General features: G+C 28.5%; 1 protein-coding gene across 1 annotated transcript in view; it reads left to right on the top strand.

Annotated features, from left to right (window-relative positions):
• LOC140671216 (uncharacterized) overlaps window positions 1-25,413 on the top strand; it is a 172,412-nt gene extending 146,999 nt beyond the window's left edge. The window contains exon 3 of the mRNA XM_072902413.1: window positions 23,025-25,413. Coding sequence (XP_072758514.1) covers window positions 23,025-23,105 — 81 coding nt within the window. The 3' untranslated portion in view covers window positions 23,106-25,413. The remainder of the gene's footprint in view (window positions 1-23,024) is intronic.
• Window positions 25,414-27,590: the final 2,177 nt, after the last annotated feature.

The raw sequence follows: 27,590 nt of genomic DNA, 5'->3' as shown, positions 1-27,590 counted from the left end.
GTAATATTGCAATTATTTACCCTAATGAGATGTTTATCAAGATGCTTCAGTCACGAACATTCAAACATTATACTTGTTTCTTGTAATAATTTCGTTGTACGATTAAAATTTAATGAGCGAAATTTTAAAAAAGAAAAGACTAGTTTATATAAAGTTAATATAATAAAGTTGTTAATTTTATTCTTAATTATAAGCCACTTTTTTGTACCACAATTTTTCGATCGAGAAGAGAATAAATGTAATCAGCGATCAGCTTCGATCGAGAAGAGATTGAAATTTAATCAGCGAAATTTTAGAAAAGTAAGAAATTTATATAAAGAGATGTTAATTTTATTCTTCAATTATAAGCCACTTTTTGTACAATAAGCTCGCGATCGAATAATCTCCTCACCTTGCTAATCGCTTTTAAAACGGTAACGAGAACTGTTTCCAGAATCTTTGACAATGGTACCAGCTAATCTTTGACTTCGTTTGAAGTTTATTATTTTAATTGGAATTCTCAGATCGAACATTCTCTCCTCGGTATTAAAAACGGGAAAAGAGAAGGCACGATTTATTGTTTGAAGATTTTGTCGCGATTTAAATTAATTGCATTTTACCTATATAAATTATTTGATAAAACTCTTATTGCTATGTACGCCATTTTTTAAAGATTCCAATTATATACGCAAAAAAAATTAGTATTAAATTAAAACTTGTATTTTTCAATCATATTTATATAAATAACAATACAGGTATAATCTTCTTACTTGATAATAACACTTAAATTTTAACAATAATTGTTTTATAATTATATTATAATTCAATACACACAAATGTGTTATAATTTTATTTTATTTTAATTTACAATTTGTAATAATCATCTTAAGAATTTAATATTATTATCTTAATTTTATTATAATTTTTTATTTGAATATATTTGAAATATATATATATATATATATATATGTTTATACTGTTTGTGCATCTAACATTTTTCTTTCTATTAATGAAAATTATTTTCGAATAATAAAAATATATTTTTTCGTTAGCAAAACTATATTAAATATCTTCGAATAAATAATTTGTTTAAATGTTACATAATCTCATATCAAAATTTACATATTAAGAAAAAAAGAGATCTCAAAACGAGGATAATCTTTCTTCGGTATTTTACAAATTTTACTAAATATACTGTGTTTTATTTTACTAAACATAACTAAATTTTAACTTTTTTTTACTCTAATGGAATTTTGCTTTAAATATTCTTTGTGCTTAATATTAAATTTTTTATTATAATCAATTGTACATTTATACTTGAACAAAATCCCTCTTGTTTAAAAACTTTATTATTAAAATATTTAATTTTAAGAGATACGCGCGCACATTATTTGGTGATCTGACATATTTATATTGAAAAAGTCAGTAGACGAAAGAAATCAACAATAAAAGTAATTCAAGACCTGTTCAAGGCTAGAAAGAAGTTTGCATTCGGACTGGCTATGGCTTTATCCGGTCGAATCACGACACGGACGTTGAAATTTAATTTGAATGCTCGCTCGTCGACGCGAGACGGCAGAGATGGAAATGAGAGGCAGAGCAATTATCATTAGCAGCTCTCTCGACGGCTTCTTGTTACCAAAATTAATTCAATTGCTCCGATGGTCCTCGGACGTTGTAGCGACGAGTTTTCAGGCGATTAGAACAACAGGGCTTATCTCCATATCGGGCTGATCGATGAGTCGGTTGTATAGATATGGGTAAGATGCATCGATCCGTTCGTATATCTTTACTAAATGTTATAACGTGTACAAAAATTACTGCTAATTTATTACGTTAAGGATGTTTAGTACCTATTTTTAAAAATATAGGAATTCAATAAAATTGGCACAGATTGTTCTGATACATGTTCAGAGACTTATAAAAAAACCTAGAGTTGATTCACTGAAGCAATCCAAAGTTAAAAGGATTTTAATTTGCAATGAATTTACCCGTCGACATTACTATAAATATAATTATTTTGTGGATCTAATTTTAAGTATAAGTATTAATATAATTATAAATATAATTATTTATATAAATAAGTATAAATATAATTATTTCTGTCCTTTTTAGCTCTTAAATTGATACGATTACAGATTTTCTATCTTATAAAAAACCTATATTGAACATAATTTTCTCAATTTCGTCCTATTATCCGAGATAACATATTATTTATTGTGAAAACGTGACAACATAGCATTCAGCTGAGCCTTCTTTCGACATTTTAAATAACCTATCTTTTCATCTGAAGAAGCCTCTATATACAAACGTGTAAGCGAGAAGCGACTCGGCCTCATATGTCAATTTGCAATTTGACCAACTTATGAAAAATTACCATGTTGTCACATTTCTTTCTTCTCGGAGAAATGACAAATTATTAAATTTATTAAAGAAATAGTTAAAAATCTTTTATATTTTGTCATTATTCATTATTATAATTTTTATTTTGACATTTTAATTTACTCTGTACGAGTAAATTCTTTTATTTTTATAATTCAAATTTTGTGTTGTAATGTTGAAATTGAAGTACCGTTAATGATAAAAGTTTCTCATTATAATTTAAGAAACATGAAAATTCTCGGAAAAAAAATAACAGAAGTTCGAAAATACATTTCTACACTCTAGCAATGTATAAATAATAAGATTTTATGAAATCTTTTTAATAATCATATATTAAGATATGTGAGAAAAGTATAAATTCGTCAATTTTGACTACTTTTTGCTCCGATTATAGGTACTAAACATCCTTAAAATAATGTTTCCAATTATCGCGAAAGACTCGATCATTACAGATTTAATTTAAAGTCAACAATAAGTACTTTTTTAGTAGAAGTATTGTGTTTTTAAACAATTCGGCGTTAATTAGCACGGAAGATGACAAGCTCGGCTGGCTTTTTTTTCTTTTTCTTTTCTGCTGAAAGAAAAAAAGGGCAAAAAATATTAAATTACTGACTTTCTCTCTACCCGTGAATTCGGAACTGACGAATTTTCGGATCGACTTCTCTTCCTTGGATTCCAATTAAATTTCGCGGTTGGAGCTTGTCTGCACGAATCGATGCGTTCGGATAAATCCTTTTTTTTCTCGCGTCAATTAAAATCGTCCTGCGCGCGTTTGAAAAGTCCATACCTTTTTCCCTACTCTAACCTCGCTTCGACTTCAACTTCATGGCATCGCTTTTGAAATATTGATCGCATTTAATAACGAAATACAGAGGGAATTTTTTTCCCATTTAAATTATTTCTGCATGATACACAAATGCAAACAAAAAATAAATTTGCAATCCAGAATCAGAAATCTACATTTTTTATAGAGTAATATATATTTAGAGAAAATAAATAATAGAATAAAATAAATAATAGAGAACATAAGGAGAAATAAAATATTGTACAAAGAAAAAATAGTTTGCTAAAATTTAAAATTAAATAAACATATTTAAGGAAAATTAAATCTATCCTATATGCATTAAAATGATTAAAAAACTTGGTTTCTTTTGAAGTACAAGGTATCTTGCTCTCATCACAATTTTTTGCCGAAACAACTAAGGGACATGTTTCGAGAAAATTGACAAGAACCTCGTTTACTAATTATTTTACAGGATATCTACTCCTTGGAAAAACACGGAAAATCTGGAATTCTCAGAGATTTCTTTTGTATCTAGAACAATCAGGGAAGTCTCATAGAATTTTATTGGGATTAGGGAATTTTTTTCGAAAATTCTCTTTTTGATAATTTTGCTCTTATTGTAAACAGTTAATCATGTGCGAGATTGACGTTTCATCTGGTAGAACCTCATATTTAATTCTTGAAATTTCCGGCTTTATAGTTTAATATGTAGTTTTAGAATTCTTGATAGATTAAACAAAAAAGAGGCTCGAGTCTTATATATAGTCCGCTAAGAATTTTTTTAGTTGATATTTTTTTATTAGATTCTAAGTGTTTAAAAATTCTACTCTAATAGTTCTACAAAAAAGTTTATGCCTAAAAATTATTAAAATATTAATTAAACAAATTAAATCATTTGAGATGCCAGACATACATATAAGTACGGAGGTACTCGAGAGACTTGTATCTCCGCTTGCTATGTAATAAATTAATCGTTATACTGGCGTCTCGATCTAATTTGTTTAATAGATGTTTTAATAATTTTCACGCACATCTAGAACTCTGTTCAGAAAGTATATAATAATAAATGATTGCAGAATAATACAAAAAAAAAATAACACGAAATCTCATTTAAACTTGATAAAACAATCGAAATATGACCAGCGTTTAACCCTTTGAGTCATGAATTTTTCTAATTGTCAGTATTTTATAAAATTTGGTATATAAGGATTTTTGGGGTCGCTGATTACGAATCCGTTGTCAGATTTTCAAAATTCAAGATGGCAGATCCAATATGGCAGACGAGATTTTCAAAATTTTACTTCCGCCATATTGGATCCTAATATTCAATTTTGGAAATAAAATTTTTTTTCCTTTAGATTCAGATTCTGCGATTTAAAAAAACCTTCAGAGAAAAAATTTAAAAAAGAATACAACTGTTACTTTTAATTTAGAACAGAAAATATTGTTTTTTATATATTTTTTATCCAAAAAGAAGGATTTAACAAAAACAACACGGTGGAATATTCTAAAAAAATTCTGAAAAATACTTTAGAGTGTACTAAGATTATAAAAAAATTGCCGTATTTATTGTCATAATAGATTAGTAGAAAATGCATTTTTTCGTAAAAAAAGTACTAATTTTGACTATTTGTTTATATATGGTATTTTTGCAATTAACAATTAATGACTGTTCATATTTTTTTCACACTTATTGATGTTCTAGAGACTTTGTAAAAACAAAAAATTCGGTATTTGTTGATAAAAAAGTAGTTAAAACAATAAAAATCTTCGAAAAAAAAGGTGGGTCTCTGGGTGACCCGTTGTGACTCAAAGGGTTTTAATTGGCAATTTAATTTACTTACTTAATATTCTAATTATTTCTACACATAGAACTTTTTATAGAACTATTGTGAAACTTTCAGGCGTTTTTTTGGCAGGAAATGCTTAGAAAATCACTAAACAAAGTGAGACGCAGCGTGAACTTGGCATCATAGTTTGCCCACAGCAATTTTTTTTATTTAATGTCCAGAATTATTTGTTTAATTCGTGAAGAACTCTAAAACTATTAAAAATAAAACCAGAACTTTCAACAATTAATAAGTTTCTATGAAGCGAGATGTCAGTTTCACACACACCAGTCAAACAAATTATGAATTTAAAATATGTGTATTATAAGTAAATATATAAACACACACATATATATATTCAATGTCTTAATATAATATGAAGTAGATATTCTTTGTAATTTTTAATGATAAAGAAATGAAATTTTCTAAATGAAAAATGCTTATCTTATGAAAGTTATTCAGCTTTTTTAGTACATTTACAAATCACTTAAAACTTAAAAGTTAAAAGACTCTGTATATTTATTTCCTCTATATGAATGAAAAACATTAGAAAACGCATGTAATAAAAAATTGTTTTAGAGAAAGTTGTATTGAAAAATCTTGAAAATGATATTCTGAAATGACTGATATTCCCTTTACTTGGAATTTTGAACAAAAATACTTGAGAAAGGAAGGAATTTTTTTACAAGATTTGACTGGATATCCTATTGTACCGATATCAAGTTGTAATACATCATGTTGAATAACAAGTTTAACTTTGCCCCATTTTCATCGGCAATGGAAGATTTCCACGCTCGTGCATTTTGACTTGTGTATTCTTGTGTCCACGTTTCTCTCCTTCCTTTCCCACTTTTATTGTTAGATCGAAAAATCGAACTTCGGTTGAATATACCCACTCTTTTGTCCTGCATCTTTCTTGTTATCGACGCAATTCTCTCGAGAATCCCAAAAATCATCGCCGCATTCATTTTTATCCTATTTTATCCAAGTCTTTCTCGTGTAAGTAAGTTTTTTTAGTTTTCAGTAAAAGAAATTATAAAATTAAACTATAATATAAATAATTAAATAATTACGAAATTGACACTAATTGAATTACTAATTATTAAAAGTGACTTGTTCCCATTTAAGGCAAATTTTGACCACTTTCCCACGGGCTTAGACCAATAAAATGGGTATTCAGCAACTCAAAAACTATAAGAAAATATACCTATGTACTTTACGTTACACTTTCTGGACAAAAGTCAACACATTTTACTCACCCTCCTTTAACTTATATATATCTTATTTTATTCAAGTAAGAAAGCAATAATTTGTTAGACAATTTGATAACGTAAAAATTTCCATTCATGACTTTCTCAAATCTCTTCTTCTTCTTTCGAATTAAAATATCTCCAGATTTCTCAACTCACTATCTCTTGTTCTTCGCTTAGTCTGCCCTTTATAAATTACCTATCGAAGATCGAGGCTCTCTATTTGACCTGACCAACCACGACCTTCTCAGACTTCAGTTGAAATGATAATGGCCGAGGTACACACCAGGGATGTTTAAATCCTGGCCCCTCTGCTTTCCATAAATAATTGCCGGTGAAAATGGAGTGGATTCCCCGGTGGCTCGGACCGGAACAAGTTTCATTTCTCGATTATCCGGATCGACGGAGGGTTCTTGCATATTTTCTACGCACGTCTCTCCACAAATAATTGAGCGGCCGTCCCCTTCTACCATCATCCCCGGAAAGTTCAAAGAAATAGAGTAGCACCCCGAGGTGCTTGCTAATGCTGATTAACGACGGACCCGTAATTTCTTCCTCGTAGTCGACGTCCACATTGCGTTTTAATCGAGCTTAATGGGGTTCTTTGAAACGCGCATTGCATAATGTCTTAAGAATTATGAATTGAATTCGAAAAGACATTGTCTCGGGCATTGTCGCTTAATTGTGATATAATTAGACAATCTAATTTAATTTAATTTAACATATAATTATTTGAAAAATATTTATCCCATCAAAAAATGTTTTTTTATAGAAGATATTTATATATAGTTTTCATTATAATATTATCTATTCAATAATTTTTATATAATCAAATATAATATAAATGTAAAAAAAATATGAAATTAATAAAAGAATCATATATAATATAAAAATAATATCTATAAAAATAAAAATATATTAATTGTATATTATTTTAGAGTGTATGTCTGCGTATTAATGTTATATATAAAGATAATAAACTGTACAATTATTTAAAGGTATATATCTATTCTTAATATAAATTTGGAATAGATTTATCTATTAATAGCATTGTAGTAAAATTTTGCGCAACTAATTTCATAGGTGCAACTTCAAATCCTCAAAATTAATAAAGTTACCGAGGTATAAAAACGACGATATATTTTTCACCTTTTTTTGCACAACATGAGTACATGAAAGAATAGAAGCTGCCAAAAAGAAGATTGCACACTTCAATATCTTGCTTTTTTTTATCAAATTCTTCATTCCTCGTCCAGATAAATATGAATCGCGACGAGTTGTAGACTTCCCAAATGTACGTAGAAATGACTATGCATTTGCGCATACGGCATCGTATTCAGCAGAAACAAGAATGGCGCCAAGTTTCTAGAAACATAGAATAGATGTTTGCGATTTATATACATATATGCGAAATGTATGTCTTGGAACTATCTTTCTTTCAACTTGAGAATCCTCTTACTTATCTCAAGTAAATTTCCAAAGAGAGTTCGGTTGAGAAAACCATTCTTTTTGTAATTTTTTAACCATCGACATTAAATTTTAATCAACTAAATCTCCTTGAAATTAAATAAGAAATAGAATATTGTTCTACTGTTCTGCTATTTCAAAAATATTTCAAAATCCTTATAATATTTTATTTGCTTATATACTTAAGGATTATTAATATTTTCAATTAATTAAAAATTACAATTGAAAATAATAATTTTGAAATATTTAAGAATTATTAATGTAAGAATTAATAATATTCTCAATTAAATAAAAATTAATCTATTAACTTAATATCACAAAGTAATTAAGAAACAATTTAAACATGTATATATACAATTTACAAATTAATTATCAAGAGAAACTTTACATTATTTCTGTTTTTTTGACATAATTTACTGATAGAATATTTCTATGACACATCTTTATTTATCTTCTTTTTGCATCACGTAAGAATTTTAAAATAACAGAGAGCAGGTTTGGCGATTTCCCGAAACAATTATCTCGATAAAGATGTTTCTGCGCGGGCAAACATCTGGTCGATAAGAAACGCAAGCCGAAGTTATCCGAACAAAACAACAGCCACGAAAGCGTCAGTTTTGCTGATGGCAAAAACTGTCGGGAGACATCTGCGAGGTCGCTTGTGTATGTGTGAGTACATTTAGGTTGCAAAGATACTGGATAGAGAGACGTGATAATATATAATATCTCAAAAAGATATATTTCATCATAATTCACGAATGGCTAACAATAAGTATATTAGTATAAAACAGCTTCCGAAGATAAATATATATATATAATTCAGAATAAGTATAATTCATCTCAAAAAGTTCCAAAAGTTAAAAATAATAAGTCAAAAACTAAGAATTTATAATTGTAATAATATATATAGTGTCTATAACTAAGCTAAATAAAACTAAGAATTTATAATTGTAAAAATATATTTCGTCTAAAGTTAACATTTTATCAATCTTAATAGGGAGTTTGCATGATTTTGAAAAACAATTGCATTTTATAATTTATATATAGTTTTAAATATAATTATTTTTTTCGTAATTTTTTAATGCAAATTAAGCGAGAAAATCAATAATAAAAATTACATTATTTGAAATTGTCGAATACGATCCGGAAACGACCGAGTCCTCCCGCGATGTGACGTCTCAGTGCGATATCTTCATTCGGGAAGATGCTAATAGCGCTAAATAGCGTCTCCTCAAACCTAACCAATATATACAGTGACAACACATTATTTTTATTTATTAAAATATCCAGTTATTGTGAAAATGGGCAAAGATAACACGTACAAAACCTGTTTTGTACTTCTATGTAACAGTACAACAATTAAAACACCCAATAAATTGTTTTTCTTTGTACCTCGAGATCAAAAATGACCGAATATCGCAATACAGAAAACAAACGTTTGAAACTATTGCACTGTGACGTCACGCACTCCAACCAATCAAAATTGTTTTCTCACAATTTAAATTTTATTAAATTTTAATTTAATTTTTTAATACCTTTCTATTGATTAAAATTTAAAATTTTCTTATAAATAAATTTATAATAATATATATTTAAATTACATATATAAAAAAAATGTATTTTTTTTATATATGTAATTTAAAAAAAAACTCCCTTTTATAGATATTGTCTAAATAAATAAAGTTCTTCTATAAATAATAATAATATTAAAAAATAATAATTTTATTTAATATGTGAATATAATAATTAATAATTATAACAGTTAATGATTAATAAATAAATATAATAATAAATTGAATGTTCTTAAGATATTTAAAATCTTTTCATATTTTATATACATATAATATTTTTCTTAAGATATTTTAGACTAATAAATTTGATATTATTAGTCAATATTATTTATATATTCGATGTTTTATGTAATAATATGTATCTTCACATGGCAAAATACACTGACTAATATTACTTCAAGGTATCCATACAAACTTGCCGTTATTGTACTTGTGTGAAGGTGCTTAGAGAGTCGCCGTATATTCTCACGTTACAAGCACGAAATACAACGTAACCGATCCTACCGAGCATGTAAGATATACATACGGTACCGGAAACCGGCTCAACTATTCACGATTTAATTGGTATCAGTTACGCCTTAACCATGTTGTGGATATGGGCAATGTGCGATGTATTTTAGGTCAATTCATTTGGCACGTTGATTAACTATCTTCAACCTTTACGTCTCAAGCTGTTATTTACCTTTTACTTTAATCCTGGAAATACTAAAGATTTTCAGTGCACGCAAGAAGCACGTATTTATTAACCTAACAACCTGCATTATCTCTACGAAAATGACTATTTTTCTATTTATTTTCAATTTATTATTAAAATGTTAAATTAAAATTAAAATTATTTATGTTTATTAAATGTAAAATTAAAATTATTATTATTAATTTATTATTAAAATTTATTATTACAGTAATAATTAAATATAAGAAAAATATAGGTATGGTAATAAAAGTATAGCTCTTCTCGCGCACGTTATCTTATCTTATATTATCTTATAAGTTAAAATATATTTATATTATTTTAAGAAAAGTAACAGTCTTAGTAAAGTTTCAATTTATTTTTTACATTTAATAATTTCTTACAATTCTTAATTAAAGATTAAAAGATGGAGGTTGGAAAATTGATAAAGAGAGGAAAAGTTAGCATTCAAGAAGAATCCGTCATCCGTAATATATATATATATAAAGTTAATTAAAACAACAAAAAGTATATTTTCGCATTCGCCTGCTCACTTCCGTAAACGAAAAATAAACAAAGGTTTCTCGACAGAGATACGATCGATTGTTTTCTTAACTACGTTATGAAAAACAACAGAATAATTATTTCCTTAACATGACATCATTTTTCCGGTGGATATAATTTTTGGATTATATCAGGCACATATTTATTTCAAGAACCAGAAGAAAACTTTCGTAAATTTTCTTTTTCTTTTAGCCGATTAATTTTTGGTTAATATCCATCCTGAACAGCTTACCCCGATTTCTTCTTACGTTTATTTTACTTATTACAATGATTTCTCTCAGACTTGAAAAATTCGTTTGTTTTGAAAAAGGTATCCTAATATGAGATGGTCTTTATTATATTAGAAAATTAAATTAAAAAAAAATACACTTTCAATTAAAAACCGTTTTATTAATTATTATTACATAAATATAACATCACAGCTTTTTTCTATTATTAGTTAAATACTATAAAACTGTACTACAGAACAGAAAACAAAAGCTTTATTTTTTGCACACAAAAATATTATAAAATGTCATTAAAATATTTTTTATATCTTGTAACTATAAAAACCTATAAAATTAAAATAATATAATATCTCAGAGATTAAAATAAATATTTATCTTTCTAACAAAGAGCGCACGAAAATGTATCGCAATATTAACGTTTTTAATATTTCAAAAGGACAACAAAAAAATAAAAGTCTTACTTTTGGCATAAAAAAAATTATATTTTTCAAATATTTTTTTATATCTTGTATCTATAAAATTAAAATAACATATCTTAAAGAGTCAAATAAAAATTTATCGTCCAATAAATGGCACACAAAAAGGAATTGTAATTAACGTTTTAAATATTTTAAAATAAGAAACGAAAAAAATAGAAATTTACACTTTTGATAATTTATTCTCTTTCTTGTGGGAGAAAAGTCCTAATATGAAGTATCTCAAAAATCATATATGATAAAGTTGTGCGCGTAAGATATCCAAAATAATGATCAAATATCAAGATATAATTGTAGCATTTGACATTAATAACATAAAAGTCAATATCAAGCTATTACTATTAAATTATGTTGTTTACATCCCTTTATGTAGCACATTAAAGAACTTTCCTTAGCGTCGTTAATAAAATCGTCATACACTCGTCTGTACACGTGCTCTACGCTGCATTTACATACGATTTCACAGTTATCTATTATTATTATAAAATAGTAACATTTATAAAGAAAAGTGATCGCGTTTGTAAAATAATTGGGGATCTCATATTAAAGATGTTTAGCACCTACAATCGGAGCAAAAAGTAGTCAAAATTTACGAATATATACTTTTCTCATATATCTTAATATATGATTATTATAAAGATTTCATAAAATCTTATTATTTATTCATAGCTAGAGTGTAGAAATGTATTTTCGAACTTCTGTTGTTTTTTTTCGGAGAATTTTCGTGTTTCTTAAATTATAATGAGAAACTTTTATTATTGACGGTACCTCGATTTCAACATTACAGCACAAAATTTGAATTATAAAAATAAAAGAATTTACTCGTACAGAGTAATTTAAAATGTCAGAATAAAAATTATAATAGTGAATAATGACAAAATATAAAAGATTTTTAACTATTTCTTTGATAAATTTAATAATTTGTCATTTCTCCGTAAAGAAAAAAATGTGATAATTTTTCATAAGTTGGTCAAATTGCAAATTAACATATGAGGCCTAGTCGCTTCTCGCTTACACATTTGTATGCAGAGGCTTCTTCAGATGAAAAGATAGGTTATTTAAAATGTCAAAAGAAAGCTCAGCTAAATGCTATGTTGCCACATTTTCACAATAAATAATGTCATCTCGGATAATAGGTCGAAATTGAGAAAATTATATTCAATATCTTTTGAACTAGTCAGTACTTGACTAAAATTATGTGATCAAATATTTCCTCTATATTTAAACTATACTTTAGAAAATTTTAAATAAATTCCTATTATTATTTCTATCTATTTTAGCTCTTAAATTAACACGATCACAGGTTTTTTATAAGATAGAAAATATATAATCGTATCAATTTAAGGGCTAAAAAGAACAGAAATAATTATATTTATACTTATTTATATAAATAATTATATTTATAATTATATTAATACTTTTACTTATAATTAGATCCATAAAATAATTATATTTATCATAATATCAACGGGTAAATTCATTGCAAATTAAAATCCTTATAACTTTTGATTGCTTTAGTGAATCAACTCCAGGTTTTATTTATAAGTCTCTGAACATGTATCAGAACAATCTGTGCAAATTTTATTAAATTTATATATTTTTAAAAAAAGGTACTAAACATCCTTAAGAACGCCTTTCATATTAGCAGGCTACTTGACCCTACAGATCCACCTAAATTTTAATTAAAGTCTAACTACAATATTTTAATATATTCATTACAAAATACATTATACACATATTCTTTTAAACAGAGAAAGAAAAGAAAACGTATACGTTCCATTATTTTATCTTATTTGCATAAATATTTTATATCTTGAATTTGAATTTTCTTATCGTTGGCAGAGCGATTCAAAAAGAAAAAAAACAGAGAGAGGCAATAGCGAGAGATATCCGCCATAAGGGAATCAGCATAATGGATAGCTCGGTAAAAGCACACTCGAACGTACGGTACAATCGTGAGGAATAGGGAGATTCAGACAGATGGAAGAATCGCCGGAAGGGAATAGAAGGGTTCGAATGCTGTGGATACCGACCGATCGACCACAATGGCGACGGCCCATTTTTATTTCTCCCTTCCCGAATTATTTGACTTTCTTTATTTGGGTCAAACAAGTTTCTCTATATTTAATTTATATGAATCGATCCTTTCGATCGGGTTTTTATCTCGAAAACAAAATGCTTAAAATATTTTGTATTTAATGTGTGCGGTTCTGGCGCAGTGAGTTGAGCGTCTGCTCGCTATGCCTAAGATCTCGGGTACAAATCCGAACAGAATCATCGAATTTTTATTCGATGTTATTTGATCGCCACCTCTTTCGGAAGGCAATGGCAAAACCACCGACAGTATCTTGCCGCAAAAAGAACTCCCTCTATCTAGGCCGTTCGGAATCGGCATTAAACAGTAGTCCCTATGACTGCAGATAAGACGCTCTCTGCGGTCATATGCTAGAAAGAACGGAAAGAGTTTTTGGAAGGAGATGTAGAGAAGGATGGAAGGGGTTGGTGTACCTGAAAAACACCCCGGCAATCCCGAGGGAAGTCCGGTATAAGTCCGTTAATTATCTTATCTTTAATAAAATAATATTAAAACTTGAAAAATATTAAGATATATATTTATTAAAATCATTATTTACAAAAAGAAAGCGTACACATGTGCGTATAAGAAGAAAACACAAAAAAGAATTTTTTATATTATGTAATTTTAGAAAAAGCTTCTTTAGATTTTATTTCTATTTTTTTTATTTTTATTTAACATAAATTTTTTTAATTAAAAACATTAATAAAGAACGTTATGGTCCTGAATTATTTTACGTAAATATTCAATTAATAATCAATTCTTTATAAATGATATTTGTCGAATAAACAGGTTATTGAAAAATTAACACATATGTAAATAATTTTTATGTAGTTACAGTTCTACATTCAATTAATGATGTGAGAATGGCATTCTGGGTTTTATTTTCGTTTCGTTCCTTCTATATCATTTATATTCAAAACGTTATTCGAGTACAATGTACATTATGCAAACTCCAATTCTCATATTTCCCTTCCTTCTGTATCATTTCATTGCTCATCAACAGTTATGACGGTAATTCTACTGTATAGTAACACATACTTATTATGCGGACATAACGTTAAATCGGTTTACCGGTATAATTAGCATTTCATTGTCATCAAATTACACTTTTCGCAGTGACGACATAGCACAATTACACCTCTCGCACGTGCTGTTACGAGATACTCATATCAATTATCCTTTGCGGTATCGACAACGCGCATAGATATATCCGTTTATCATTCCTCAAATTTGCAATTAATCGGGATATGATTAATGTCAGAATTCGCCGGTGCATTTTATTAAAGTTGCGACGTATTCTCACAATAATAATAGTAATTACGTTCTCACAATAATAATAATAATTAACAAAAAAGAATATAGAGCGAAAGAAAACTTTATATTTATGAAAAAAGGTTCGTAAGAAAAACATTTTAACATCTCAGACAACACACAATACTCATAAAACATATATGGAATATTCGTATAATAATTATTTGAATATTTTATCAATACATATTTATGAAATATTTCATAATATTTAATAAATATTTTTGTATCTTAGATTGAACAGATCGTAACGATTTATCATACATATCCCATAGGAGAAATTTGACAAATATTTGCAAAAAAAAAACATATTATTACAAATATTTATTTTCTTAATTACTATAAATATTATGTAAAATATTTAAGCTCTATACTTATATTTTAATAATATAATGTGACAAATATAAATGTATAAAATATTTATATACTATAAATATTATGTAAAATATTTAAGCTCTATACTTATATTTTAATAATATAATGTGACAAATATAAATGTATAAAATATTTATATATAATATTTCAAAAGAACGAATAATAAAAATATTTATCATATATATATATATATATATATATATATATATATATATATATATATATATATATGTCGTGTGCTATCTAAAATAAACTTTAAAAGAAAAATCTTAATTTTAAAATTTTCTTAATCCTTAACGTATCAAGATTAATGGTGTACAAATTTGTCAAAAGTATAAACATACTTAATATGTATTTAATATATATACATGTATATACATTCAATGAGAAATATATTCAAATATATTATAATTCTTTTGGTGGTACTTTTTGATTTCTCTCAAAAGCAACTTTAGTCTCATTTATAATTTTTTTCATAGTGCCATATTTTTTAGGCAAAGATAATTCCAGTTAAAAAGTTTGCAAAGCTGCGTTTGGCAGCTCCAAAGTAGATTTAAAAATGCACGAGAAAGTATACATTAATTAATTAAATTATAAACGAGCTCATTCATACACGAGAAAGGGGAATGAGACCAAGAAAGAAGAGAGGTGGAAAAGGGATTTCGTGCGCAACGTGATATTTCGCGACATGAACGTTGATGCGCAACAGTATGATATGCGTTAGGTATCTACGTAAATTAATTGTGTGAGATACGCACACGTGATGCGTAATGGGCCGCGCGTATCCCGCACGCACGGCTTGCATAATAATTGCGCGTACATAAACGGGGGAGGGGAAGACCCGGATATAACGCTCGAGTATCGTTTGCTTTACCTACAAACGCACGTTTGCCGACGGTAATCGTTATCTAATGAAACAGTCGGGCCAGCAAATAGAGTCGAATTGAATTTACCGTTACCGCTACTCTATACACGTGGCCGGAATTTACCGATGGACGCCTAAAATCAATAGTATATATTTTAACGTTACTCTTTACCAGTTCGTGCTGACATTTCGAGCACAGAACATTTACAATACGTCTCGCTATTCGTGGCTTTCATGTGTGAAAATTTTATCTCTTGTTCTGTAGCCATTATATCTTCGTACATGTGTATACTATCTACAATCTATGCAAAATGATTATCATCACTTGATTCTCGTATATAAAGAAAAATGCGTAAAATGTACTCATTTTTACTCAGAAAGTGTAACGTAAGTTACATATATTTTTTTACAGTTTCTGAGTTGCTGAATACAAAAATACCCGTTTTATTAGTCTAACCCTGTGGGACTGTCGTCAAAATTCGCCTTAAATGATCGAAATAAGTCATTTTTAATGTTAATTCGATTTTGCTGCAAATTATTTCATTATTTATATTATAGTTTAGTTTTATAATTTCTTTTTACTAAAAACTAAAGAAACACTTCAAAATGTAACATTTTACAAATATTAACATAGCAAAATCAATATAATATTAAAATTAAAAAATAAATAGTCAATTTACTCAAAAATCTTAAGCCTCATTAGATGCAAGTATTAAAAACGTCTTTCTGAGGTCTTAAAGACATTGTAATTTAAGACGTCATTTTTAAGATGTCTTAAAGACGTCTAAAAAACATTTAATTTAAGACACCATCTGAAAGATGTCTATAATACATCTGAAAGATGTCTATAATACATTTTTTTGCTTTATCGAAAAGACAACTTTAAAAAGATATCTTTTTATCATCTTTTTATAGTTGTTTTCCTGACAAAGCAAAAAGATGACTAAAAGATGTCTTTTCGGACAAAAAAAATTCATTTTCTGACCGCTATGCAGCGCTGCATGAGGTATCTATCTCGTATTTAAAATTTAGTTACCAAAAATATATAAAAACGCGACTAATAAGATTGTTGTAACAACCATTTCGATCAATTTCATTTCGGATAGTTTCTATCTAAATAAATAAAATTGTAACATTTCGGGTAGATTGTCCGAATAAGTAAAGATTATTCGTCTTAAAGACGTCATAAATACGTCTCTCTGATAATCTTTTAAGATGTCTTAGCAATTTTAGGATGTCTTTTAGACGTCTTTAAGACGACATAATGTTGTCTGGGTAGAAACGAAAAGTTAAAATTTCTTATCCTTGAATGCTTAATTAATAAGAATTTTTAACTTTTTTGTTTCTGTCTACTAAAACAAGAATTACATGATTGATCCTCTGAAAACTTATTGCCACATTATCAATGTGGTTAATCACGGATGACAAATCAATGAATATAGGTTGTCATCAAGTTGCTGTCAAGTCTCTTGTTTGCTGACAGCAATCGATGTTACTATATTGCTATCAGTTTGCTGTTCTGAGAATTAGAAATCACGTGAGCTCAACCCGATAAGCATAATGCTGTCGCACCTTGTCCCTAGTTTTTCAAAATTAGTTGCCGCAACGGTTATCGGCAACATGATTGTAAAATCGGAACATTTGGCTATCTGGGAACTGTATAAATTATACAGTTGTAAATATCTTAAAATGGACTTCCACTACCATAGAAGTTCTATCTAAAAGCGCGTTAAGTTTTTTATAGTAAACCTTTGCCTGGAATCCTATTATATTACCTTTTGTATTATATTGTATAGCGTCTCGTTTTATTTGTCATCAGAATCTTAATCTCACAATCAGTGTCTTGATTGATCGGGTCCGCTAATGTTATATAAAGTCGAAATATCTATTCCTACATTTCTTTATATGTTTTTGAAATTCTCTCCTCAACATTTAATTATTTTTATTAGCTGCACATCTGATGAGACTTGAGATTCTTGAATAAACTGACTGTTTATTTTTTTATTTTTATATTATATTGATTTTATCATGCTAGATTTAATATTTCTAAAGTGTTTTATTAAAAGTATTTTTTTAGTTTTCAGTAAAAAAAATTATAAAAATGAACTATAATATAAATAATTAAATAATTGGAAATTCGACAAAGTGACTTATTTTCCTTTAAGGTAAATTTTGACCACTTTTCCACGGGCTTAGACCAATAAAACGGATATTTTCGTATTCAGCAATTCAAAAACTATAAGAAAAAATATATATATATATATAACTTGCGTTACACTTTCTGGGCAAAAATCAGTACATTTTATCCTTCCTTTATTATTATTATATCTAATTCAGATTATTTCCTAAGTAATATTGTTAAAAAAGTAATACTGGCAGCAAAAGAGTATCATATTTATTTTACTATAAGCCGGATGAAAAAGAGCTCATCATAAGCGTAGAAAATTTCTTGGACCATCTTTTTTTTACTCTTTTATCACCCTCATAATATCGTATTTACTGGCGGGACCAATGATATTTCGCATGGCAGCTAAAGGCTCTTGCGGAACTCCAGTTTATCTCATTGAGGTTAAATAGGAAAAAGGAAAAAGACGAGCGAGAAAGTGGAGAAAAAAGCGAAACGAGAAATTGAGAGGAAGGAAGGAACGGAGCGAGCCTATCAACTAAAAAAGGAAGAAATATCAAGAAATTGCGAGAAGACACAGTAGACCCGCATAAAAAGATCAGAATAAATAAGATGCGTGGATAGGAATGGAGAGTAATTCGAAGAGAACCGACTCATCTATGAATCAGATTTTTAGTTTTTTTCGGCTTTATCGGAAAAAATAATTTATAATTTGCAAAATTTAATTTTTTTTACACACAATTTCTCTCATATTTTAAAGCAGGCTTTACAAGTGACGAATTTACCTGATCTTTGCATAAGCCGTTCAAATTGTCACCTTATTCCGAGAAAACCGGAAGGCCGGTTAGCCGAAAGGATCCCTAAGGATATTTGTTTAAGCACAAAGACCGCAGAATGTTCCCCACAATTTCCCATGGAATTTACGTTTTAGAGAGCTCTCATACATTTTCACGACATCTTCCGCGAGCTTCGAGCTAGCGATTGGTATTTATACAAGGTGCCATACAAGTTTCTACTTCTTTTAATTATATAAACTCATTCTGTACAGAATATAAATTTATTTATTATTTTTTATATTTATTATTTTATTATTTCTCATTTTTTATCACATAAGGTAACGATAGTAATAATTGTCTGAAATTTTGAATCTTATTTCGAATTATGTTATTTTTAAATTTACATTACATGTCGTAAAATATATTTTTTTGATATTTTCTCAAATAAAAGGAATTAAGCTAATTATTAACTTTAGAAAATCATCTATAGAAGGATACATATTTCTTATATGTTTATTTTTTTATCCACGCTGTTTATGTAAATAACGTTTTTTTTTAATACAAGAAAGATACAGAGAAAGTGTATCTTTTTACACACTAGTGGGACCATTAAAATTCTAAATAAATTATCTCCTTTCTCCGCATTTATTTCATGCAGTTTATTATCCGTGAAGGAAAAAATGAACAATAGCTGGATGAAAAATCCTACACAGGCGTAACTTTGAAGTCCGTGACACAATCCTGAAATATATATATATATAAAATAAATGCTGTTGGTGCGACGTATAATTGCTGAGGTGTTCTCGCGCCATAAAACTGACGGTCTCGCGTCGCGAAAAACGCGAGAATAAACGACCGTTGTTTCTCATTTCTCGATCGCAAACGCTAGTCCGCGTTTAAAGTTCAACGACGTGGAACTTCCGCACGACGGGTTTTCCACCCTCTCCTGCCGGTAGTCGCCGAATCAAAAATACACGACAGCGCACGAGAGCGTCGTTCGTAGCGCGCAACCCGACTAAACAACCCTTGGGTGTAGATTTATAGACGAGCGACACCCGTTGGGAAATCAGCATCGTCTGTGCTTTCAGCGATCTCGCGAAAGAGAACGAAGAGTTTTCAAGTTTTCATTGACGACTGGCTGTATCGCCAATGCTGACAGAGAAAAAAGAAAAAAGAAAGCCATGGGATCCTATATTCTACTTAAAGGATTCTTAATCTTTAACGCTAGATATATTCCTGAACCTTTAGTTATTTTGAAAGAATTTTATAAATTAAATTAGTAAAAAATAAATGGCAAATATTATTTACTTTAAAATATTATTATTTATTTCTCCAAATATTATCTAATAACTATTTTCTCCAAATGTATAACAATTTACTATATGCTGTTTATAATTAAAAATAATGAAAGAAAGAAAAATTGTTGGTATTTATTTTGTTAATTATAATTATATAAAATGTAATATTGTAGTTATATACAGGGTTTACGGCAACTAACAGATCAACGCTCGTGAGTAGGCAGAGCGCGGTAAACTTAACGGAAAAGTCCTCTGTCATTTTGCGATTTTAGCAATAATTATTAATATATTAATTAAAAATGCTCAGCAAATGAGCGCGCGCTTCGCTGATCATGAGCTAGATCATGAGCCATACGCTCTAGGCGTATCAGTGGCGAGTGTCACGCGGTTACCACGGCAACGAGAAACAAGTTGCCATGGCAACCCGCACGGCTCATGGCCTAGCCGCGCAAGGCACGCTCATTTGCTGAGCATTTTTAATTAATATTTTAATAATTATTGCGAAAATCGCAAAATGGCAGAGAACCTTTCTGTTCAGTTTACCGCGCACCTGCTCACGATTGTTGATTTGTTAGTTACTGAACACATTAATAATATATATAATTATTACTATATTAACTATATTAATATTAATAATATATATAAAATTGTAATTATATAATTATATATTAATTTCATATTTATTTTAATTTGCTATACAAATTATGTACACGTGTTGATAATTGACCAACAAGGTAACATGTTCTAGAATTAATACACAATAATGAAGAGTAGAATGGTAAATCGACTTGAGGTATCTCATTACTACCTTTGACCGACTAGCATTAAAGTTTCAAGCTGCCACTGTATCCCGTGGGAGATAAAATGCCGCGAATGCGCTCTGGCTGCAATTTAACCTGTGACCCCTCGAGTTTCCACCTCGCCAAAGTGTTTTGTAACTTTTTACTTTATTATTGTGTCTTGTCTTTATTCTAACATAAAACAAACCGTGTGACAAAAAGAACGATAGAAATTTTGCAATCAATTTTTTATTTGGCATAATAATTATTTAATTTTTTTCCATTTCTTTGCTATTGTATAATAATCGGCAATAAATTATTAAAGGACAGAATAAATAATATTATAAGTACTTTTACGTCAAATTTTAATAAAAATTTCATTAAAAATGTATTCTGTTATTTTGGATGCTTGAATGTTAGATTAATTTTTATGTTTTCTGCATCTCTGTACAATTTAATTAATTAAAAGATTAGTTATTATTGTAAAAAATGACTGAGAGTTGTAATCATCGTTCTGATAAAAGTCTGAAAATAACCAATTTTAACAAAAGATATTAATATGATTAAAAATGCCTAATTAAATAATTTTTTGTACATAAAAGAAAGTAATTATAATTAAAAATAGTGAGAATATAATATAAAATGCTACCTAATTCCATCTTATGATAAATTATATTGACAATTATTACAAACTTGTTCTTCGCCACATACGACAACGCGGAAAACGGAAGATAGAGAGAGAGAGAAAAATCATAATAATAGTTATCGTAATAGCGAAATCATGGCGCTTGTTTGCACGTGCGTTCCTTAATTTCGCCCACAAACGAACATTCTCAACAGATATTACAGTGAAAAGTAAAAAGATGAAAAAAAGGGAAGGACGCGCGGGACAGCTGCAAAAAACATTTATTACCTAATTTCATCCCTGTAAACACACAATCTCGGTTATTTTCAAATATGGGTTAGTGTTATTGTCTCTTTTTAGAGAAGAAAAATAACAAATTTTCCATATGAAAAATAATGATCACGTCTTACATTTCAATTTTAAACGTACAATGATATACCCAGGTAGCACATGTTCGTTTTATAAACGTTTTCTAAACGTATCCAATATTTTTTAACTATCAAGCAATAAGAAATGTTTCAACAGAAACATTTTTAAAATCGTGGTTTAAAAAACGTATTTTTTACGTTTCTAAATAGAACAAAAATTAATTTTTTAATTCAAAATTATATATATACAGATTATTAAGACTGTACTTATTAAAACAATCTCCAGATAGCACAGAAAATTAAAAGATGACGAAAAGATGTCTTTTTTAAATTATCTTTCTGACAAGGTTAAAAGATGTCTAAAAGGATATCTTTCTACCTACAAAAAAGTCATCTTTTGAAAGATGTCTAAAAGATGTCTTCTAAAAGTCAATTTTAGTCGACGAAAAAATGTGTTTTTGATCATCTTTTCGACAAGACAAAAAAGATATATTTTATAATATACGTGTTCCTTTGTTTGCCGCTACGTGGCGTATTCAGATTTAAATATAACTCGTATTCAAGTTTTCATAACATGTATATAAAGCCTAAAAGAACAGGTACTAAAAGTATAATTTAAATCATGTCTTTTTTGTCAGTTTGACTTGTGATGTAATCTCGACAAGAGATTCAGAACATGATGAAAATAAATGGATTATATCCATATATGCATTATTTTATTAAATCTGTGAATAAACAAAAATTTTTTACAAATAAAGGAAAAAAACCGTATTTTGACAGTTTCTTAAACGTTTTTTTTTATTATAAAATGACATTTCCCTTAACGTTTTTTAAGTGGACATTTTAACCAATCAGAAACATTTTTAAAAGCCGGTTCTAAAACATTTCGCAGAAACATTTGTAAAACGTTTTCGAAATGAATATGTGCTACTTGGGATATATCAATAAAACAAATGGGAATATATATTAAAGCTTTTTTTACTATCGAGTCTTTATTATTTCTATAAAATATTTATTGTTTATAAAAAAACGTTCAACATATATATTATAAACATAAAAATTTGTAATTGGAAAATAATCTGAACAATAATATAATACAAAAATAATTTTGACCATTTTAATTTAGTATAATATTTTTTTTCCTTATATTTTCCTTTGCTTTATAAAATGTTTTTCGCATCTAAAAATATTAAAATTTATCTCACGGTTCGATCTCTCTATGTTTTCAGTGTTCCGGTACAGCCTCGGGCGATTTTTCGGAACGAGTAGCGGCGCTTCTGCAATCATCGTCGACCCAGGACGACTGCTAGTAGTGTTCCAACGCTTCATTCCTTGGTCCAGCATGTCAACGAAAGGGAAAAAGAGAAGAAGCAGCCGAAGAAGAAAGCGACCCAATGATTTCTGTCGAGCTAATCTGTAAGCTTTAAGACGCGTTCTATGACAGCGTCTCCACTATAGGTTTAAGACTCGCTCTCTGTCGCGGATGATGTTAACGACAGCAAATTGTCAGAGCAAAATGCGACTTTGGCGAGACTTTACGTAAAATGATCCCTCTTGAGACTCTTCTCTTTCGCGAGAAAATCGATCCAGCTCGATATCATTGCTCACAAGTTAATTTTTTGAACGCTGAAAATTGTATTTAAACAATTTTATGTTATAGCAACAAAATTACTAGGTGTAAGAAAAATTAAATTGAAATAGATTAAAAATTAAACAAAATTAAAATTAAAATTTTTTATTTGTATATAAAAGTTAATATATTTTTTTACTTTTTTTAAGAACACCAGAACACATAGTTAAATCTATATATATAATAAAATCAATTCGGTATTTTATGTTAATAAAATTAAAAATAAAATAATATTTTGCTTACAATTAGATTACATCATTTCTCTGAATTTTAATATGAACGTCTAGCGAAAATATCGTATATTTATTTAAAGACCTGTTAAAGTTGAAAATATAAATATCAGTTTACACAACTCTTTTAACGAAAACATAAAAATAAAAAATTTTTTATTTTATTATAAATAAATTTTACGGCAACACTCCCTTTAAAATACAATTTGATCGTAACATAATAAACGTAACTGCGTATCTACATGAGAAATAACAAAAGCTCGAGTGGAAGTTAGGATAATATGCGATCGGAGTTTCCCATCGTCAATCGAGAATAAAATAAAGAATGCGTGTATATGCTATATGTTTGTGAATGTGTGTGTGTGTGTGTGTGTGTGTGTGTGTGTGTGTGTGTGTGTGTGTGTGTGTGTGTGTGTGTGTGTGTATGCGTGCGTGCGTGTCGGAAACGTAAGAGATAATTTTGAACGAGTATGTGGGTGGGTGTCAGAATGGCAGGGTGATCTTTCTAGCGAGGGCGCAGGCGTTAAATTTCCAGATAGCCCCGGCAAATAAGTGCCGCGTAGATAAGCGTGGAAAAATGCTAGGGAAACGAGCAGAAAAGAGGGAAAAGAAAGTAGAGACCTACGGATACTGGAAAAAGTCAAAGGAGAGAGCGGAGCCGTGAATACGGGTGCGATAATGGCCGTGGAAATGGTGTCGGTATATATACGTTGAGACGAAAAAGAAACGGAGGCGTCGAAATTACGAGTCATCCGATATACGCGAGGAAATTTTCCTTGAATTAAGATCGTATTCCGGAAAAATCAATACGTAATGTGTTGCATTTGCAGAGTTACTATCTCGCGGAAGATAATAACAATTATATATTAACAGTGTTAATTTTTATGAATAATATAATAGTCGTAAATATAATAAAAATTAAAGTAAAACAATCGATTTTTATTATATATTAATTATCAGTATCGTTTAATTAAGTTTCATCAATAATATAATGAAGTCGTAAATATAATAAGAATAAAGGTAAAAATTCGATATCTATTATTTATTTATTAATATTATATTAGCAGAGTATCTACCCAAGTAGCACATATTAGTTTCAAAAACGTTTCACAAATGTTTCTGCGAAACGTTTTAGAACCGGCTTTTGAAAACGTTTCTGATTGGTTAAAATGTCCACTTAAAAACGTTAAGGGAAACGTCATTTTCTATAACAAAAAAAAACGTTTAAGAAATTGTCAAAATACGGTTTTTTTCTTTTCTTTGTTTATTCACAAATTCAATAAAATAATGCATATATGGATATAATCCATTTATTTTCATCATGTTCTGAATCTCTTGTCGAGATTACATCAGAAGTCAAACTGACAAAAAAGACATAATTTAAATTATATTTTAGTACCTGTTCTTTTAGGTTTTATATACATGTTATGAAAAGTTGAATACAAGTATATTTAAGTTTTAAGAACACGCCACGGCAAACAAAGGAACACGTATATTATAAAATAGATCTTTTTTGTCTTGTCGAAAAGATGATCAAAAAGACATTTTTTCGTCGACTAAAATTAATTATGACTTTTAGAAGACATCTTTTAAAAAATGACTTTTTTTGTAGGTAGAAAGATATTCTTTTAGACATCTTTTAGCCTTGTCAGAAAGATAACTTAAAAAAGACATCTTTTCGTCACCTTTTAATTTTCTGTGCTATCTGGGGATCGTCTTAATAAGTACAGTCTTAATAATGTATATATATATATATATATATATATATATATATATATATATAATTATATAATTATATAAATATATATATATATATATAATTTTGAATTAAAAAATTAATTTTTGTTCTATTTATAGAAACGTAAAAAATGCGTTTCTTAAACCATGATTTTAAAAATGTTTCTGTTGAAACGTTTCTTATTGGTGCTTGACGGTTAAAAAATATTGGATACGTTTAGAAAACGTTTATAAAACGAACATGTGCTACCTAGGTATTCCTTGGAAAAACATGGAAAACCTAGAATCTCACAATCAAGGATTTCTTTTGTATCTGCAAATATCAGAAAAGTGTCATGGAATTTTATTAGGATTCAGAAAATTCTCTTTTTAATAATTTCACTCTTATATTCTAAACAATCAGCCGTGTACGTGAAACTAGCGTCTCACTTCGTGGAAACTCATTAATTATGGGAGTTCTGGTTTTATTTTTAATTATTCTAGAGGTTTTGATAAATTAACAAACAATTCTAACTATTAAATAAAAAAAATAGTTTGGAGCAAACTGAGACACCATGTTTACGCTGTTTACTTTGTCCATCAACTTTTCTAGCATTTCTTACCAGATTTTAAACGCTTGAAAATTCTACAAGTTTTACAAAAAATTCTATGCGTAAAAATTATTAAAATATTAATTAAACATATTAAATCTTTCGAGATGCCAGACATATAAATATCGAAGTAAAACACATATCTCCGCTCGTCTATAACAAATTAATTATGCATATATACAGAAGGCCTTAATGCTTTTATAAATGAATTTATACACATATCAATATATTTATATATTTTGTATATAATACAAATTACATATTTTATATATTTTGTATATATACATATATGAAAAATGTATGTTTTGATTTGTACATAAATTCATGTGTGAAAGCAATAATGACTCTTTCTGTACATACTAAAGATAATAAATTATGTATTTATTGTATTATTTGTTAACGATGACGTATTTGTTTGATTATCAAAATATTTGAATAATTGCAATGTTCTTTCGTAAAACATAATATTTGTATAATATTCATATATAATATTATTGAGTAAATATATTGCGTGATTTCTTGTATTAATATATTCTACGATTACAATTATTATATATTCTAATTTCTATTATTATATTTTCTTCGTGTAGAAAAAAATTACTATTATATTATTTCATCGCGGACCAAAGAGTAAAGAAATTAATACCTGCAGCGCGAAGCATATTACGGGAAAACAAACATCGCGAATGATTCTTACATGCAATACAGTCACGCAGTGATATTAGAGCTATGCCCTCCACATTCGAGTGTTACCGAGGTTAACTCTGCTACGCAAGCGGCATAGTCACACAGTGTCCACAGAGCAGAGCGGAGTAGAGTCGAGTTAAGTTGAGCCGAAATGGATCGTTATTTTCCAAAGTCGTTTTCGTCATTTTTGGGCGAATATCACGTACAAACGAATATCGAAAGTAAATCGAGGTTTAAGAACAGATTATGATCTCAAGATGAACTTGTTCCGCACTTATTTATCGCAATCAGTGGTGTTTCGCGATCTTCGAGATCGTTCAATTCTGCAACTTCATCGTTTCGCTGCATGTTCTTATATGCCGTTATTTTTGCACATATTTCGGTAATTATTTGAAGAACGTCGCGAGTTCTATAATATTTCGAGGAGTAAGTATTCAAGTGTCACAGATATCCACGAGTGTCAAGGAACATATCTAACAATCGCAAATTTATTAGAATTAGACGATAATTTATTACGTATAAGGTAATTTATTATTCGTGGAATTAATTTTTTTGTCGCGATTATCGTATAGCATATTTTATGCAATTCCATTTGAGTATGTGTGAAACTGACGTCTCAATTCGTGAAAACTCATTAATTGTTGACAGTTTTGGCTTTATTTTTAATAGTTCCAGAATTCTTGATAGATAAATAGTGCCAGTTATTAAAAGAATGGTCTGGGAAAAAGTCGATACAAACTGAGACGGCAGGTTTACGCTGCACCTGACTTTGTTTTTTTTCCACGATTTTTTAGCGTTCTTACTAAATATTAAGCGCTTATGAGAATGCTGCAATAAGGTCTATGTGTAGAATTATTAGACTAAATACCTAAATAAATTATATAAATTAGATCGCCTGAGATGTTAGACGTAAAGGAGATT

The sequence above is a fragment of the Anoplolepis gracilipes genome, chromosome 11 (genome assembly GCF_047496725.1).
Source record: "Anoplolepis gracilipes chromosome 11, ASM4749672v1, whole genome shotgun sequence".
In the NCBI taxonomy this organism is placed as follows: Eukaryota; Metazoa; Arthropoda; class Insecta; order Hymenoptera; family Formicidae; genus Anoplolepis; species Anoplolepis gracilipes.
The sequence above is the reverse complement of the archived record's forward strand: the minus strand, read 5'-3'. Positions and strand labels throughout refer to the sequence as shown.